The sequence below is a fragment of the Carassius gibelio genome, chromosome B15 (genome assembly GCF_023724105.1).
Source record: "Carassius gibelio isolate Cgi1373 ecotype wild population from Czech Republic chromosome B15, carGib1.2-hapl.c, whole genome shotgun sequence".
NCBI classification, from domain to species: domain Eukaryota; kingdom Metazoa; phylum Chordata; class Actinopteri; order Cypriniformes; family Cyprinidae; genus Carassius; species Carassius gibelio.
In genome coordinates, this window is record NC_068410.1 from 8,821,732 (window position 1) to 8,842,044 (window position 20,313).

Below are 20,313 nucleotides of genomic sequence, written 5' to 3' on the forward strand. Positions count from 1 at the left end.
GTTGTTTTGCCAGCTAGTACACTGAAGAATGGATATACTGTGTGGCACAACAAGAAAAATACAATTTGTGTTTTTGCCCGGATCTTGCTCAGTCACACTTTGTGATGTTGCATAATACACTAGAGTTAATACAATTTCTGCTATTCAAATGTAAAGTGAAGAAAAAAGATAAAAAGTTCAGCTTGTGTACCTCATGGAAAACCACAATATCACTTAAGTAATTAAATTACAACTATGAAGGAGGGTTGGTGTTTTTGGTGAAGAGTAAAGCACTTTTGAGGACATGATGTGGTCTTCATGGATTTTGTTTCAGGACAGATCCAAAGTTGTTGTTAGGAAATTGTACCATTTTTAATGAAAGTGAGAGCAATTTTACACCACCAGTTAGATTTTAATAAAATGAAAAAAAGTTTCTTCATGCTTTCTTCATGATTTATTCAATCAAAAATAAAGCAAAAAAAAAAAAAAGAATAATAATAATATTGTGAAATAATATTAAACTTTAAAATAACTCTTTTCTACTAACTCCAGTCTTCAGTGTCACATGATCCTTTAGATATCATACTAATATGCTGATTTGGTGCTCAAAATAATTATATTATGTATATATAATTGACAATGTTAAACAATAGCGCTGCTTAAAATATAGGAAAATGCAATAGATTTTTTCCCCGTGTTTTTCAGTATTCTTTGATTAATAGAAAGTTGAAAAACAATATGTACTTGAAATAGAAATCATCTGTAACATTGTAAATATCTTTACTGTCACTTTTAATCAATTTAACCCATCCATGCTGAACAAAAGTATTAAATTAAAATAAAAACATACTGACCCCAAAGCTTTTGAGGTCTATGCTTTGTGCCATTTTTTTTAAATTTCATTTTATTTAGTTAGTTAACTTTTAGTTGTAGTTTAAAAATTTTACATTTTAAAACTATGGTTTTGATACAGAACTTGTAACATTAGTTGCATAAATGCAAATTAATCAGTTATTGTTTAAAAGGTATTGTGCAATCTAAAAAAATGGTGCAACTGCGCCCTCTAGGGTTAATATAAAATAAATACAATATAAATAATCAAGCACATGCAAGACTGCCACAAGCGTGCATGTTTAAAGAATACCGTTAAAATCCATAAGAAAGGACATTGACGTAGCATACACAGGCCTAAAAATGGAGTATATCATATCATATCAAAAACTAAAGAAGATAATGTCACACTTGCTTTTAAAACATGCTTTCAAAGAAAGTTTCCAGACACAGTTCAATGTGAAATGCTCTTTCACAAGCTCCTGAAATGCAGAGCAGGTCTCTGTGGGCTGAGAGAAGTAGGCAAGAGTTTGGCGAAGGAAGCCAACACCTCCGGGCCCTGCGAGAATTCAGCAGGCTGTTGCCATGGCGAGGGACATCTGAATTTGCATTCGCAGAGAAGGGCCTGGTAAATAAATGATGAACGCCTATTATTAGAATAAACTCATTTAAAGTTAACTGTACTCGGATGAGCCTTTATCTGTAAATTCTAGAGAAAAGAAGGGAGCAATTGTAAGCAACAGCAACAAACATCTGCTACACTGCAAATAATCGAGCCACGCATTCAGCTGGATGAGTGTGTACTTTGTCTCTGTTGACCCACTTAACATGTTATTTCTCAATCATTCGCACAAGTGCAAACACTTTGGAGCATATGCACATATTGAGTTTAGAGTGCTTTAGTTCAACACGACCTCTTAGTAGAATCAATGATTTTGGGAAAAAGCTGCAGCATTTGGCCATTAAGAGGGAAACGCAGAAGGCATGTTGAATAGTTTTGAAACACTACATCGTGCCAACCAATAGTTTAATGCCTGGAATGGTGAGAACATATCATGTGACTCATCAAAGAAGCTCTTTCAACCTGATCTCATGTACGTCCAGTCGAAGTGCTTCAGCTGCCATCTGGGCCACATTGAGAGCCATGCACCTGCTCCTCATCACAACACACAAAAAACAAAGCATGTCTTGGGTGTTTTAGGATGTCATTTACATGTTTTAGATGTTTAATGACAAGCCTAGGGGCGTTACATTTTTAAAATGAAATGTTAGCCCCCTGCTTCTTAAATAAATCAAAATTTTTATTGATTTGCGTATTTACTTGATTTTATGCATTACAGTTACTAATATGTTCAGATTGAATTTTGGCTGATTGCTTTGTGCTTTCTACCATTGTTATTTTTTATATATTATTATCATTAATATTTTGAATTATATTATTATACTTTCAGTTTTAACTTTAATTTTAGTTTAAATTTGATTAATTTTATGTTTTTTCCTTTTTGTTTAATTTTAACATTTCTGACTAGCTTTGTTTTTTTATTATCAATTTTATTTCATTATATATAAATTTATATAATTTTCATTTAAGATTTTTACATTTAAGTTTCTCATCTAATATTTATATTTTATTTAACTTCATTTAAATTAATTAAAACTATATTTTTACTAGTTTTAGATAACAATAACAACAAAGGCTTCAAAAAAATAAATAAAATTAAAATAACAATAATAAAATAAAATAAAATGTCCAAATGACTATGATATTCAGATTCTTATTTATGGCCAAGTGTTACCAGTGTCTTTTTTATCACCCACCAAGCAAAAAATTAAGGTATCACTAGCACAAATAAAAGTATAATACCAATGGTTAAAAGTTTAAATAATACAATAATAAACGTTTATCTGAATATATTTATTTAAATATTAATAAAACAATAATATATATTAATGTAAATATATTTATTCAAATATTTAGGATATTTTAATAAATATAAATTTATAATAATAAATAAAACAAAAACTAAATAAAGCAAAGGTGATGCCTATGAATGCAGCATTCTCAGGGTTGTTGTACCGGTTCTTTCCGCTCCACTGATAATGGGGTCTTTCAGGGCATCTGGGTCCTCACCTTGCACCTGTCCCCTCTAACTGCTCGCCTGTTAGCAAACAGAGGCACAGCCAATACCTTACATCCAATTAGAAGCATGAAATATTTCTAATGGGCGGAGCTTACTACTCATCACCCTATTACATGGCAAAGAACCGGTGCCACTGACACCGCTGCTCATATCTGGTTACGGCCAGGTGATTCTGTTCTTTTTCAGTGGCCAGCATCGATACGCACAAAAGCGTTCATTGTTCAGCCTTCAAGATGGGAAGAGGAAATCAGCCGTTGGCTCAGGTTCAACAATCAAGCGTTTGACACTCACAAAAGACACCCTCTGTCTCAAGTGACACGTGAAGACGTGGGTGTTTGAATGTCCCTGGGCCTCGGCCAATGTCTTCACACCAAGTCATAATTGAACAGCAAGTGAATTGGATCAAAGCTAATTAGATGAAGTTTACATGCACCTTCAGAAATATGTGTTGGCGGATGAACATGAAGAACATTAAAGAAAATGAAAAGGAATAAGACTATGTAAATAATACCAGATCATACAGCTCCTGCCCACCTACTCGCATATTTATAGAAGCGTTCTAAAGCCAGCGCGGTTGCCTTAGAAACAAGCTTATGTAGGATGTTCTTCAAAGATATGTTCTGTCAGAATGATTCAATACACTCTGGAATGACAGCTAAAGAGAATGAGTCACAACAAATCACTGATATTTTTGTTGGAAAGGTCAAGAAGAATCGTTATTTGTGGAAAAACTGGTGCAGGCAAGAAGCCAAGTACAAGACATGTAACTTCACCTAGAGACCTGAAATGCATTTAGGTTATTCTTGGTCATCATAAGCTAAATTATTAGCATACTGCTATTTCTATATTTATGTACCAGCTTTGCAGTTTCATATAAGCAGCTTCATCAAGAAACCTAAAATGTTTCATCACAAACTGCTTTACAGAAAGTTATTACTTTATTAAAATTATTAAATTATTAGAAATATTTCACAAACAGTTCACTCATAGTAAATTGCACTTTAAACTTTTGTCATTCCCAGAAGCATTATTTATTTACATAAATGTAAGTCTATACTGAATATGGCTATATAACTTTGCATATTAAACTGTTGCTTGTTGTTTTATTTATTTATTTAAACAGGAACTAGTGCATGTATCAGAAACATCAGAGTCTGGCCATATTCTTCATTATGATGTATTCCTTACCAAGAGGCAATTTAAAAAACAGAAATATATAGGTTATTACTTGAAAAGGACGGATGCAGTAATCATAGAAACCTGCGAATAACAGTTAGGCGATTCTACAAATAGAACTAAAATTCAGATAAATAGCTAATAGTTGTATTTTCCCTCAAAATGATCAAACTAGGGGTCGGTTGAAGTTGAGACGTCAGTGTTTGATGCGACTAAATTTATCCCAAAATAAACACATGCGCAACATGTTGTAAGCATCATTTCCCACGACCTTAATAAACTTCTGTAATAAGCCTTCATGCAGGTAACGTTAACTTTACATAATAATTTCGTTGGACGGAGCTCAGGATATGTGGAGATGAATATTTTATACAAAGTGTGGATTTACAGAGGTGACAGATTAAACCGTTGCAAATGACAGTCGCCAGTGTAAGCGAATAGACGTACCTGAAAGGAGACGAGTTTGCTCGACTATTGCTCCATCCTAAAGTTGCTGCGGCTGGGGTAAATTCTCGCACTTGCCTCAAGGTATGCGGAGCCTCTGCCTCGTTGCGAATGTCAATAAAACAAGTAGCGAGAAGACGTAAGCTCCTCCCATTTGCTAAGCCCCTCCCATCTCTGCCCTCACAAGTTATTATGTTAGTTAATTAATTAATAGCTAATAAAAGATCGCTTTGTTTGGACTAGTTAAATATTAAATACATTTTTGCCATGCCATCTTCAATTTTTAAATGCACATCCAACGTTTTAGTGTCTCTTATAAGATCTGTGTTTATCAGACTGGTGTGTTTTCTCGATTTGAAAGAGGTGTGTGTTCGTGCACCGGTATTCACTGCGTTATGGGAACCACAAGTATAGCACACTAGTGAATTTTGACCTTGTGGAGACATTTTGGGGTTCCCATGAGGAAACAAACTTATAGATTATACAGAATTAAGTATTTGGGTGTGTTGAAAAAAAAAAAAGCATAACGTTTTCTGTGAGGAGTAGGTTATGGGAATAAAAAAAATAGTTTGTAGAGGCCCCATACGACCATAGATGGATATATATATCTCCATCCATGGTCGTTTTGATTCACAAGATGGCGCCACTTAGCCGTTCTCGTGTTGGTATATAAAAAAAGCCCATTGTTCATACAGAAACAAATGTCAAAAAATTACAATATAGCCTAATACTAATATTTTGTAGTAGAGAAAACAACATGAAACATTTGTTGGCATTTGCCTTTTTATAAATAAATGAATCAATCAGCATATACATATGCAAAATACAAATATATGCCCGCTGTTGGTTGTTGCCAGTTTAAAAGTCAACCAATCCTCTGTCAAGACAGATCAGTTTATGATCTGAAAACCTATTGACTAGAACGTTTGTAACAGATTCAGCTGTTTTAAAAGACTTTTCTGATGTACTGCAAGAGCACAAGGTCTTGCACTTTATGTTTACCATAATCTTAATGCCTTTTCATTATTATCCAAAAATAATAGATAGCTACATTTAGGCCTTCATTGTAGCATCTGATTGCAATCCATGATTATGCCTGTTCACCAGCAAAGAATCTCTACCAGGACATCGTCTTTCAGTGCTTGGGCACTCTGAAAACTCTGTAGATCCACTACAGACAAATACAATGTCCATAATATAGAACATTTTTATCTATACCTGCCATCTATGTCTAAAATAGATGTCTGTGAGTGTAGCTGTGATGGCAGAAAGAAGGCCTTGAGGGATCCGTGTGGATAACAGAGCTGGTGAGGCTCTTGTGGTCCTGTCTGAGTCTGACCTGTCTCTGCCAATGGCACCATAAAAGTTCCACCTCTCTAAAGAAGCTGGTTGTCTGTGTACAGGATGGCATCCAAGGCACTGTAAATGGGGAGGATTAAGATCACCACCCAAGATGTTATTGTTCTTGAGAGAGATATTAAATACAAAATAAAATTTCTAAATTTTCTTCATAATGTTTTTCTCATGTAGTAGGATTAACTAACCTGGTACCTCAACTTCCAGCAGGGAAAGGATTTTGACCAGAAATATGGGAATCCAGCAGAGGGCGTCAGAGAACACAATGGAGAAAAAGCTGTTTGCCATTGCCACATCCCTGTGCATCCGTCCACGCAGCTCTGTGGCATTGATGCCTGTCTTATAGATGGAGTAAAGCATGCTGGAGTAGAACACGACAATGATGAGGAAGGCCACAAGGTTAAGTCCTACAAGTATAAACATAAAACTGATTGAACAACAGCACAAGGAATAATGAAAACGGGTCAAAACGGTCTCTGTACTGTGACTAAGAGGTTTCTTAAGTGTGCCACTGAGAGCAAGACTTAATGTGCTGGAAAATAGCTTTCATCAGTTCAGTATGGTTGGTGTCGTGAATAAACGAGTGCCATCAGTAGCAATTAACAATATGTGGCACAAACACAAGACAGATATTCTTCAGATTACTGAGGTTGAAACAACATATTCCATACCTTTTATTTATTTTTCTCAACAAAGATTCCTGCATTAAAAACAATAATATATGTATTTATAAACTCGCCATCATCTAGTTTTACATGACATATCCCACCCTGTTTCGGACCCAAAGAATTAAACAGGTGATTTTTGCACTCTATATCGTTAAGAATATGTAAATTACATTTGTTATTATTGGCTTTTTTCTGTGTACATAATGAAAGGTTAAAAGTTTGCATTGTGAAATACACTCCCATGCAAAAGACTGGGGTCAGCAAGATTGTTTTAAGGAATACTTATACTAATTATAAAAATACTTTTATTAAAATGATCAAACATGACAGTAAAGACGTAAAAATTAGTTTTCAAATAAATGCTGTTCTTTTGAACTTCTATTCAACACCAAATCATAATATTAGAATAATTTCTGGAGGATCATGTGACACAATGGCTGGAAGAATTCAGCTATGCCATTACAAAAATAAATGAATATTAAAATCAGCAAGCAAGCAGCCTTGACGAGTGTAAAAACACTTACATTAAAATCGTAAACCTTTGAATAGTAGCATATCTTAAATAATCTACAAAGTCAGTCCAATAGTTGTGGCGGTCATATGTTAATGAGTTAAAGGATGTGACATCACATTTTTTGCAGCTTAGTTTCAATTAATGGTCTTGGTTTACTGGGGAAGGGGTTAGAGTATTGGACTGGAGTGACTTTTTATTTCAAGAGATCAAAAATCTGTAATACATAAAATATTTTTCACCAGTGGCAGATCTCACCAAGAAGAATCCCTGTTCCAGACGTTCAGAGTGAAGGGGGAAACACACTCCATTGTTTCCATAATAATTCTCAAACATCTTCTCATTAAGCAGACACACTGCAGAGATAGAGATACCCAACAGCCATGTAGAGGTCAAAACGATGAAGGTTTGGCATTTGTGTGGTCGCAGGTGGCTGAAAGGAAAAACAAATGACCAGGAACTTCTCCATGGTCAAATAGGTGAGCAGCATGATGGAAACCTCAGAGGACCACATAGTCAAGAAGCCGATGATACGACACTGTAGGCTGTCCATCCACTACTTAGCATTCTTGTTGTACTCGCCACAGAACTTTACATCAAAGACTCCAACGAAAAACAGATAGACCCTCATCAGACAGTCTGCACCTAGGTACAAATGATGCATTGTGGTAAACAGCTATTACTCACTGGATGCCAGAAGCAGAACTCATTAATGAACAAGTAGCTTCCTGATTTATAATTTGGTCTTGCGCCAGAATGTTGGAGCTATTCCTGCACATATAAAATGTATACATTTTTATTTTTAAAAGACAAATCACACCACCAGCAGGCCAGAAATCAATATTTACAAGAGCACAGCACAGGTACGTGACCAAAGCACATGTGGTAATGACATTGCAAACTAAAATGGAAGTGCTTCCCATGCCAAACAGGGTGCACTGATTAATGGCACCAGCTCAAGAACTCCAGCAAGAGTTAGAATTGATTACTGAAGGTGATTGTAATAGAGAGCGAATCCTGTGCGAATAGAATTGTTACAAGGTTATAGATTTCCCGTCCAATCACGACAGCCTTTCAAGCTGAATGTCAGGCTGGAGACTGTCAACAAGTGAGACTCTTTGGTTAAAGGGGACTGACAGCAAGAGGACCTGGAGAAAAGGCTTTTCAAATATCTTAGACATGCTCTACCTGAGCTAAATAATATTGTCAAGTGCTGTCGCACATATCGGAATGCTGAAAGCATAGGGGAGAGCTTTTCAGTGAGACGAAATCCACATTTTTAAAAGGTAAATGGAAACTGAGACATAGCTTGCTATATGTAATGCTTGATGCAACTGAGAGGACATGATGGGTGCAGGAACACTTATAATTTGAGAGCTCGGTGCCCTAGAAAACGGTTTATTTCCAGGAGTGCCTGCTGCTTTTGCTTGCGTCACATAGGTTTCATAACAGTCAGACAATTATAGTAGAAATAAACCTTAAAAACAGTCATGTGCCCTCTGGTATCATTTATTTAGTGTTTAATATAATGTGTGCATACAGTAGGTAAAATGTATACCTCTGGTACTCACAGCACAAAATCCCGCAGGACTGTCCTCATCCCAATGACAAAGAGGTTTCCAAAGCAGGTGATAAAAGCCATGACCCACACTGACACACGAAGAACCATGTTGGCAAGCAGATCTTCAAAAGATGAGAGTCCATCTGAGTTTGGTTTACACTTTCGGACTAAAAATCTAACTGAAAAACTTTGGATATTAAGTTTGAATATAATTACTCCTTTACTGTGACACAATACCTAAAGATATTTTGAATTCCTCTTATTGAAAGATTAGTTGAATGAAATATTTACATGTAGGAGAGGTTATCCATGTGTTGAAACATGCTTATGGATATTTGGGATCTCCACTCCCTCTAAGCCACTGCAGAAACAGAGTATCCAAGCTTTATTATTAAGTCCTTTATCAAGAGCCTTTGGTTATCACGCTTACCTCCATCCGTTCACCGTCTACAAGCTCTGAACCTCAGTGATTACTAGAATTTCTGATTCTGGAACACAGAACACATGTCGAATTAAACTCACTAATAGCTCACTAACCCCTTTGATTCCATGCACACAATCACTTACTGCAATGCTTTATCTTCACTTACAGGTCTCCCATCTTATACAGAGATTGGAAGGTGTTCTGTGGCAAACTCTGTATGAAGTTAGCTCTCAATGACCTAGAAAACAGCAAGGATGAGAAAAGTGAGGATCAACCACATTGAGAGGGTCCTGTTCTGGAACTTGTCTCTTTAACTCCTTATTTCCTTTGTTAAAACGGTTTGTTTTCCGCTTGAGCTTAAAAGTACAGAAACATTTTTTAAGCATATAGAGGGAGATTTAGTTTCATAGTTTTCTTATTTGCAACAATTAGTGTTATTATAGTTAACTAATAATAAAATAAAATAACAAAAATAATCACTTAATACTCAAAAATACTCAAATACTAGCTAAAATAATAATAAAAAATGAAATAAAAAATAATATAAACTATGTAGACTTAAAAAAGACAAAAGCGCAAAAAAAATTACTAAAGCTTTAACTATAATTTAACATGAAAATAGACAATTTAAAAGTAAAAACATTTTAAATATTGGTAAAAACATATCTTAAAAAAGTATCTTAATGATATTAGAATAACACTGGCTCCATTAAAACGCTCTATGAGTTTTTACTTTTATGTTATTTAGATCAGAGAAAATATAAATTAAAACAAAGCTGGAACCAAAAGTCTGAGTGAAAAAGGAATTGTGACATGATAACTGGAACAAATGGATACAGGAAGCTCAATTGTTTAATCAGGCTCACAGTGGGTAGTTCTAATGTCTTGCAAGATATACATTTTTGATGAGTAAAGAATCGTAGGCAGTTTCTTTGTACAAAAGTATATCACAGCTTTGTTCCAAAACCTGAGCTGCCCCGCTGCCTACTGCCAGCATCTTTTGAATTCAAAATCAAGCAAGTCATGACATTTATATTAAGTAGAAGAGAAGCAGATACTTACAGCCAGCTGAGAAAGGGCACATGGTGCAGAGTCTGGAGGGTGGAAGCTGTTCTAGAGAGGTCTTCACCATTGACCTGTACAGATGATGAGATGAGGTGAGCCGGAGCATCATAAGCTGTCAGCAGAAACCTAAATGAAGATTGATTAAGACTTACAGGAAAAAGAGGAAATTTAGGCCAGTAATCTGTGGGATGTAATTGTTATGGAGTTGTGATCCATAATCCTGAATAAGATGAAATAACACTTCAAAACCTTCAAAAATGTCCCTAAACCATCAGCCAAAATAATGAATTTTGCTGCCATTCCTAATTCACCCTGAGAACCGGCGGATTCAATACAGATACAAATCTTAGGCTTGTTTAACGTTTTTGAAGAAACAAATAATAATAATTCAGCAAGGACATATTAAACAGATCAAAAGTTACTGTAAAGCCATTCCTAATGTTACAAATGATTTCAAATAAAAGTTTTTATGTTAAAACATTATGCAACTGTTTCCAACATTAATAATACTGTACACTGATTTTAACCCTAAACCAGCATACTGAAATCATGTTGGTTTAGACTATATGACTGACTTAAATTTGGAAGATGGTAATATCATTTTTCATATATGAACAGCATTTACAGCTTGCTAATATGTTGAAGGTTGTACTCACAAGTACTTTCACAGTTCATGAAGATCACTGAACACTCCAGGGGAAAGAAAGGAGATGCAGTTCTGGTTCAAAGATCTACAACACAAGATCATGCAAATACAAGCGCTCATTCATGTCGATATATCTTCCTATCAATTGTATTAGATAAAGCTGATGAATACTGTCTGAACTCATTTCAAATACAGTGCTTGACATTATTTTCTGTGTGAAAAAAATAGACACTTATAGTTTTTGCAGCTTATATAGTCCACTAAAAGCATTAATGGCAACATTGCCAATGCAGTTATCCTGGAGAAACCTAAGAAGAAAGAAGAAAAACTTGTAAATTGCAACAGAACATTGCGTTTTAACTCTCAAAGTGTTTTTGCTGTGGCTCTATACAGTAAACAAAGTAATTTCTGGGTTACCACGTTAAATATATATAATGGCTTTGAAAACATTAGGAGAGGGCCACTGATAATTATTAATGAAACTGATTTATATGATGCTGAGGATTAATTACTCTTTATAAAAATAAGCTAAACAATGAAGTGGCTACGGTACAAATTTCTTTAATTGTAAAACTGTACTCTCAGTAGCTCTAGGTTAGCTTTTCTCCTTGACACAGAAATACAATTGTGCAATCTTCCAAATAACTTCACAATGAATGACTTTTCATGTTTGATTTAATGTCAAGCCATCTCAAGGTCTGAATGCATTGAAATGCCCTCATGGCTCCCCAGCTTTTCTCAGTTTAACAATCAGACTGCAGCTTGAAATTAGTTTACAATAAATCTTAATGTCACACAGTGGTGTTCCCGTCCATTAGCACTGAGGCGGAAGGAAAAAGAACTAATTTAAGTACTTGCATAGTTGGCATAACTTTGTTGGTTATAGAAGAATTCAAGCATTTATTCATTAACAATATAAATCACTTCTATTTAGAGCAGCAGTTTTCGTGAATTTATGTAAATGTTAATGTCTTTATACACCTGGTATTGCATATCCATTTCCTTTATAGAACTCTAATGAAAAAGTTTTTTTTTTTAATTACATTTATAAAACTGGGGTTACTTTTATGCAGCAAAGATGCATTTAAGCGATTAAAAGTGAAAGCAGATTATTATAATATTACAAATAAAGCTATTTCAAACATAAACTGTTAATTTGAACATTTTCTTCATCAAATAATCCTGGAAAAATGTATTACATGCATTGATAATCATTATAAATCAGCATATTATAATGATATCTTATGATTTAATAAAATAAAATGTTTAAAATATGTGAAAACAATTTTTAAATATCAGTTATTTTATTTCTTTTCAGAAAAATTAAAATATCTTACAGACCAAAAACCTTTGAAAGGAATTGTACAGTATATTCCACTGAAAAATATATACTAAAATGACAGCACAAGGGTCATTCCACAAAATCAAATATTTTTTTAATGACCCGATTCATTCTTTTTAGGAAAATAATTTGTGAAAAGGACCAACTGGTACAACAATTAGCATTACTCTCCTTTGGTGTAACGTTGAAATGTTAAAAAAAAGAAAACTTCTGTAAGTGTTTGTTGACTTACTCCTGTCCATATTGGTCTGTAATAGAAAGTGATCTGCTGGTTCTTTAATTGGCTCGTTAATCACCAGACAGCATCACATAGAAATCAAAGTTTAATGGAAAGCTATAAAGCAACCTGCCAATACTGAGATTAACAAGCAGCAGCAAGGTGACCATGGCCTCATCATTAAAGTGGATTCAGTGGATTCAGCAGAATGCTGATCATAAATGTTAATCAGCTCCATGCAGGAACCAATTGTTTTTGTAACACATGAATGTGGCATTAGCTGTACAGGTTGACAACTCCATTATACAAGCCCGGAGTTGATTTGTAGCTTTAGTAAATCAAGGTCAATGCATACTAAAGTTACACCATCTATCTTAGGCAAGTTTTATGAAATCAATTACACTTTATGTGACAGAAATTATAAAGAGGAGCTTGTCTGGATAAGAAAGGATCAAGAAATGCTTATTCATACTTACGGCCTCTGTATTTTTATGTATTTGATGAAAGCCTCATCGGTTAACACGTAAATCTTGTTGCTTTTCAGTGAACTGCCAAAAACAACACAAAAAGCCAATTAAACACTCAAAAGCATTTCGTTTGTGTATTGTAATGAAGAAAATAATGATAAAAAACACCCTAAAAACTAATTTAGCATACTGCTAATAATTTGTCATTTAGGTGAATGTTCTCATTTGCATAGTGTGCCATCAAAACAAGATTTACAGATTTTACTCTGTAGATTTACAAAATTCCTGCCAATACACGCTCTCAAGTTTTTCGAAATATTCTTTTTGTGAAATAGTTGTAAGAATATAATCTTTCTATCTCACAATTCAGATTTTTTTTTTCAGTTCTGAGTTCTGAGTCTACATCTCTCAATACTGTTTGTATTTTATTTTATTTTTTTTTGCCACAGAATTTAAAAGTGAAAAGGGTAATTGCAACTTTTTATCTCACAATTCTTACTTTTCTTACTTTTTCATGTTTTTATTCTGTGGCGGAAATGTGCTTCTATATTACACAACACCCTTTTGACAGTTTCATGTTGAAAGAATGAATGAACTGTCTAAAGTGTGTTTCTGAGAAAGCAAACTGTGTTGTCCTCATCAGCTCTGTTGGGACAGTCGTTCTGGCCGTTGCGGTGCAGAAGTTGTGGCAGACAGATGCTCATATTGCCACATGGAAAGTGACCCAGTGGACAGTCTTCTGAAGGCCTGTGCTCCAGACCTGCTGCTGGGACAAAATACAAGTACACGCTTAGGAAACAGATGCATATGCTTTTTTATGAAATACATTCGAAGTTAAAGTAATATAAAAATCAAATAATCAAGGTGTCCTTCAGATGTAAATATGCAGTCATGTGAAAATACATCCATCTTTACATTTACAAATCGGTACTTAACTATAATGATATTTTAGGTCATTGATTATACTTAATGAGGCTTTTAAGGCTTTAGTAAAAACAGGAACAATAAGCAATCTGTAACAGTTATGAGATATGAAGTGATACAAGCCAGATAATGCTTATCTCCGAACACACATCAAAATGCTTTGGGAAAAGGGACCAACTGTGAACTTTCAGTGTCAGATAATAAAGACTCTTACTCCTCCATATGTGGTGTCACGTTCTTCTTAGGCAAGAACAGAATACTGGAATAATTATATATGGGCAATCAGTGCAAATCTCTAATGCAAATGATTTTTGAAAGCAATATGACTCTTTGTGGTAACAGAAAAGAAAATAAAAGAGGTGAGGAGAGAGATATCAAACAATAAAAAGATCTGCTTATAGTATTCATACATATTTATGAGGCAAAAAAGAATGATGTAGATTTATAATGAATTTAGGGAGGGGGATTTTTCTTTGACCTCTGTAACAGGTCTTGTAACCAACTGTCTGTGCAGTACATGTCTTGGAACGTCTACAACGAGAACTGAGCGTTCGAGACATTATGCCATCTGTGAAAGAAGCCAGTCAACTGCTTGTGGTTTCATATAGGCATCTTTTTCTATAATGAGCCCAAGAATTTAATATCAGTATAGAGTTAAAATCTCATTGTATTAATAAGCACTATCAAACATATTTGGCTTTGGTTTGGTTGGAACTTGGAAGTTTATTCACAATCATTTTGAGGAAATGTCATTCAGAATACACTCTAAAAAGGGTGTTTTCGCAGCGATGCGTGCCACAGAAGAACCATTTTGTGTTCTACACAAAACCTTTCAGTAAACAATCCTTAAAAGAACCGCGGTTTACCTTTTGTAAGACATTAAAGAACCTCTTGTGCAATGGAAAGGTTTCATTGGATGTTAAAGATTCTATTTGGAACCATTAAGGGTAATAAAATACCTTAATTTTTTGGAATGTAGTTGGGCTTAGCATAACAAACACTTGCCTAATTTACAGCAGTATTGCCAAGAAGAGTATTTATACATTAAATGTATACTTGTATGCATTTACTGTATTTCAAATTATTGACTGATAAAGACTATTAAATTTTATTGAAACCAAATTTGTTATTTATAATCTTATTCAGTGGCTTATATATACACCTGCAATTTACAGCAATATTTAAACTAGTGATAAATATTAAGACTGTGGATAAATATAGGCTGAATTTAATATTACTGTTGCTCAAGATCTCTTAAGACTATTATCCCTTAAAACCAAGGATTATAAAACACATCAAACCTCTCAAACTTCAGATTAAATGTTGGATTTCAGTGTCCAACATGCCTCAGGTCAGGTGTTACAAGATGTTTTAATGTGGTACAGCACCATTTACATCTTTCCATCAGTACTGAAGGAATAATCAGCTACACTGTAAAACATTTTCATCGTTATAAAATCTTTGTTCCAGTCATTGAAGTTTCAACATGATTTTACTCACCATTAATTACATATAACGTTAACGAGTTTGAAAAAGTACATTGAATTTTTAACTAAGTCTGGCACCACTTACAACTGTCACATATACATGACTGGATTTGATAAGGTCATGGTTTATATAAAGGTCATGTTTTTTATAAAATGTGGTTGAATTGATTAAGAATTGTCATGAGCATGATATTTATGATCCAATAGAAGATATGAAATGTGGCCTATATTTAATATAAAGAATATATAACATAAAAGAAGCAATTTAAGAATTACATTTTAGTAGGTTAATTCTATTCCTATAAAATCTAATCATAAATACATGAAATTAGATTATTTTTAAGATTACCCAGCTATGCTTTACTGGAATTGAAAATTTCTTACCTTTGATTATTGTTATCCATATCGAATATAAATCCGATATAAAGGCGAAAACAGCAGCAGAACCTCATTGTGGCGTCGTGTCAGTCGTACAGACAGCTTTTTTCTTTTCTTTTCTTTTTTTCTAAATGTAACGGTGTTGATAGTAAGAATAAAGTCAAGAACGCATTTCTGTGTGGATGAAACGCAAAGAAGTTCCCGCGCAATTCAAGAGGACAAAAGCGCGTGTATCTCATCGTAGAGTGAGTTTAGGACAAGACGTGTATAAGCCAGTCACATTTGATAGCTAATGAACAAAGTTTGTCCAGCACGAGAGAGAGAGAGAGAGAGCGCGAGCTGTGCGTTAGACTCATCCTCTTCTCTTGTGGTTGCTATGGAACCTGTTGTTAGTTAACTAGTCTTATGTTGTTTTCATAAGATGTTGTCACAACAGGAGATGCAACTTTATCATTAGATAAATAAACAGCATATTAAAATATATTTTATCTATCTATCTATCTATCTATCTATCTATCTATCTATCTATCTATCTATCTATCTATCTATCTATCTATCTATCATTTACCTAAAAATTAGTAATTAGCATTTCATTGAGGAAGTTTCGACAGTAAGGGATAGTTAGCTCAAAAAAAATGAAAATTTTGTCATTACACACCCTCACGTTGTTCCAAAACCATAAGTCCTTTGTTCATCTTCGCAGAGGTGGGTAGAGTACCCAAAAACTTTACTCAAGTAAAAGTAAAAGTAATTCTAGAAATATTTACTCAAGTAAAAGTAAAAGTACTAGTCTTGAATAGTTACTTGAGTAAGAGTAAAAGAGTATCGGATAAAAAATCTACTCAAGTAGTTAGTTACTAGTTACTTTGGGTCATATATATACGGAGCCTTTTTTTATATAGATATATAGACAAAAAATGTATGTAATGTATGTGTGTGTGTATAAATGTATATATTTCATCAGCCTTTAATCTAATTTATGTAATTTATTATAAAACCCTGTCTGTTTATTTAAGTAACAAATATAGGTATCATGCCATAACATATTTTTAATATGACTGACTTTATTTTAAATGTGAATTTAACATTGAAAATTAATGTGATATAAATATTGCTACTAATCTTTCATTGTTCAGAAAGAGAGCAAATAACATTTACATTATTAAACATAATTTTCACTGACAGTCTAGATTTCATTCACTCTCAGAAACTACCATTAAAATCACTGAAACTGTTAACACTGTGAAATCAATATCTTAATTATAGATTCGTACACACATCTGCACTTTGTTGTTTCTGACGAGAGAATTCGGCAGAAAGAGGTATTCAGTAAGTGAGCGAGTGAAGGAAGCACCGGCATTTCAGCGATGACTCATCGGAACACCTCTGATTGGCCATTGCATTCAAAAGCTCAACAGAACCGTGTGTGATTGGTTAATGCGCAGCGCTGTAAAAACGCGTCTGTCTCTGGCTCAGCGCCAGCAAGCGATCACAGATCTGAATTTAGCAGCTGATGATATGACTTGCTGAACGTACTCGCACTGGTGTGATTGTATTAAAATTAATAAAATCTTAATCGGCTATTCTTTGTCTTTTGGAAGCTGCATTCAACCTGTTATAAGCCACACACGTACAACAAACTAATGTCACAGTGGTATCGTGTACTGTAATCGAATGTAGCCCAAGTTATTACCTGTTAAACAGTAGACAGCACACGCGTTCATCTAATAAGGATCTCCATCGCAAGCAAATAATAGCCTTTGCAGATTAGCTTTCAATTCAGTGCAGTTCCATAGCCCCGTTTTCAACGCTGCTAATATTCTTAAACGTTACAACTCTGAGTGAACCGCTTCAGAGCTCAGCGCGTGCAGCATGGAACTGAACGACTCAATCAAACTGATTCATGAACCAATTCACTCGTTTGCCAATTGGTTTGATCAAGCCTTTGAACAGAGTTGACTCAAAAGAATGAATCATTCGCGAATGGGCATCGCTCATTGTCCAGAGAAAAGTAGACGGCGCGTTTGGAATAAACTGAAGCATTTATTGCATTAAGATAAAGTAACGAGAGGGGCGTCGCCCACAGTAACGAAGTAAAAGTACAGATTTTTCCCAAAAAATGTACTCAAGTAAGAGTATAAAGTACCCATCTTTAAATATACTCCGAAAAGTATTCGTTACCCCGAAAAATTACTCAAGTAAATGTAACGAAGTAAATGTAACTCGTTACTACCCACCTCTGCATCTTCGGAATGCAAATTAAGATATTTTTTTCAGAAACATAGTAAGGACTCCACCATTGTTTGAGGAGGGGTGAGCATTAGCTCATTATCAAAGGACATGCACCGAAACAGGTCGCTGTGAACAGAGCTGTTTTTGACAAAGTAAAACAGCCACTGAGACATTTTAATCAAAGTATGTTATAGACTTGTCACGGAGACCCTATCCACCTTCCTCAACGCGAAAGTAAGCCTACGTAAATAACGAGGAGAATAACAATGTGCAGTAAACGGTAAAACTGTTTGCAGTACAAACCTTTGTATTCTTAAGATAACAGATTAAAATAATATGATAGGACACATCAATTGTCAATTTCAAGCAGCAAAACAAACTGTTTTGTACAGTTAAAAATAGCTGGAAGCAAATAAGACTGGAACCTAGACCCATAGAATTTACAAATGGCGGCGCCCATTTTCACGTCAGGAAAAAAGTTGGATAGAATCATACCAACTTGTTAAAATGAGCATGTGATGTCCCCTTTAAGATGATGTTCATCACCATGGAAACATCATCTGACATTTACAGTACATTCATTTCAAAACATCATTAACTTTCAAATAATAATGTTCCTCATAGTGATTCATCATAAGCATTTTATTTTGTTACTATTTCTGGCTCAGTTCACCACTGTGGGCCTAAAATGACCACACAACACAAGTGCTTCATGACAGTCTCATTAGTTATGAGATTCAGCTGGTTTTGAGTTTAATACTGAAATCAGGACACTGCAAAAACAGATTTAAGGCAACAGGATTTGAAGTTTATCATAAATTCCAATATTATAATTCACAAATAATTCCAATCTTTTACATATCAAAAGTGTTTAAAAATAAACCTACAAATAACCTTGAACAGGTTGTGATAATCGTGTAATATAAATATTTCAGACATGTTTCTCCAACAAACATTTAAGACATGCAACTCCCAAGAAAACACAGCTAAGAACATTCATACAGACCAGAAGGCATCCTTCCATTCATGTTTGTGCAACATTCACTATATAGAAAACATAAGAAGAATGAAGGACGCACACTGATGACACAGACCAGAGATACACACATTACTACTCTCTCACACACAAACACAGACACTATAATTCATCCTTAGTGCTTTTCTGTAGTCCTTCTGTGTGTTTGTCATTCTTCAACCACTTATTGAACACTGCAATAGGATCTATGTTCCAATGTTTGTGGAAGGAAACGGGTGTCTGGTGGGCCAAAAAATCCTTTGCGTAATCTTCTGGACGAGCCTGAGACAGAATTCGAAAATAAGGAAAAGATAGGATTAGTGTAACCCAGTGAAACTACTGCTGTTCCTAACGTCCAGTTATTTGGTGCATTAAAAAGGGTCCGTGATGTTTCCTTATTTAGATTAGATTAAAATGTATGTTTGTGTACCTGGTGGAAGAGGGGACTGTGTGTGACAGGAACTCGTAGAGCATTGAGACACATGCCCAAAACCATGTCATCAGGAGCATCATTACTGTAGCACTTACAGCCGCTCGCCAACAGCTGGACCACAGCCTCTCGACTGAATACCATCCTGTATGAGACACAACACAGCAGAACAGAATACTCGACTTCTCCAATGCGGGATGCCAAAAACAACTGAATACACCTTTATTGAGTGCTGTGATATGGAAAATTGATTTATCATTGTGGGGTTTGTGAATCCCACACAAGAGGTTGTTGCATGTGCACTAACCACACAGTAATTTACGGTAAGCTCATTTCTGCAGGAACTGTTTGTGAATAGGCAAAGTGCACAGCATGAGGGCATTTATCTGTAGGGGGGCAAAATTAGAGGGCTCAGTTTGCAACTTTGGTTGGTGCACTTTGTCTTCACCTCTGTGAATTGTAATGTTACACTGTCGGCATGGCAATGGATTTTAACATCATTGATGACTGTTTGTATTTATAAACAAATTATGTATTTCCACCATTTGGTATGTGAAGACATCACAGGGACAGGAAGATGTTTATATATAAATATATATATATATATATATATATATATATATATATATATATATATATATATATATATATATATATGATATAAAAAAAGAGTTAAGTGATTCACATCTTTTTGATTTGAAGGCATACTGAGTAACATCTGAAGGCCCATCATACTGGATAGCTACAGGTACTCCAAAATGCAGCAGCTAGAGTCCTTACCAGGTCAAGAAAATATGATCATATTACCCCAATTTTACAGTCTCTGCACTGGCTACCTATTAAGTTCCATATCAGTTACAAATTATCATTACTTACCTATAAAGCTCCAAATGATTTAGCTCCTGCGTACCTAACTAGCCTTATACCACGCTACAATCCATCACACTCTCTAAGGTCACAAAACGCTGGACGTTTGGTAGTTCCTAGGATAGAAAATTCCACTAAAGGAGGTTAGAGCT

General features: G+C 34.7%; 1 protein-coding gene and 1 long non-coding RNA gene across 15 annotated transcripts in view; both read right to left on the reverse strand.

The window, feature by feature from the left end:
• Positions 1–5,345: 5,345 nt before the first annotated feature.
• On the reverse strand, positions 5,346–15,933 carry LOC127972176 (uncharacterized). 12 transcript variants are annotated; one of them, XR_008157026.1, is made up of 14 exons: positions 15,624–15,928; positions 13,484–13,594; positions 13,337–13,423; positions 12,838–12,909; positions 10,813–11,110; positions 10,309–10,376; positions 10,154–10,227; positions 9,258–9,329; positions 9,098–9,155; positions 8,959–9,028; positions 8,665–8,789; positions 7,365–7,751; positions 6,116–6,334; positions 5,346–5,990 (listed from the first exon to the last, which is right to left on the reverse strand). It is a non-coding gene; the product is annotated as an uncharacterized LOC127972176 (long non-coding RNA). The 12 variants fall into 12 exon arrangements; XR_008157021.1 differs by having other exon boundaries at positions 13,484–13,591; positions 15,624–15,926; XR_008157030.1 differs by having other exon boundaries at positions 8,665–8,842; positions 13,337–13,591; positions 15,624–15,933.
• Positions 15,934–18,635: 2,702 nt separating this feature from the next.
• LOC127972100 (beta-1,3-glucosyltransferase) overlaps positions 18,636–20,313 on the reverse strand; it is a 59,318-nt gene continuing 57,640 nt past the window's right edge. For all 3 annotated transcript variants that reach the window (XM_052575388.1, XM_052575389.1, XM_052575391.1), the window contains 2 exons: positions 19,295–19,439; positions 18,636–19,146 (listed from right to left, as the gene is read on the reverse strand). In XM_052575388.1, the coding sequence (XP_052431348.1) occupies positions 18,988–19,146; positions 19,295–19,439 (304 nt within the window). In that variant the 3' untranslated portion in view covers positions 18,636–18,987. The remainder of the gene's footprint in view (positions 19,147–19,294; positions 19,440–20,313) is intronic.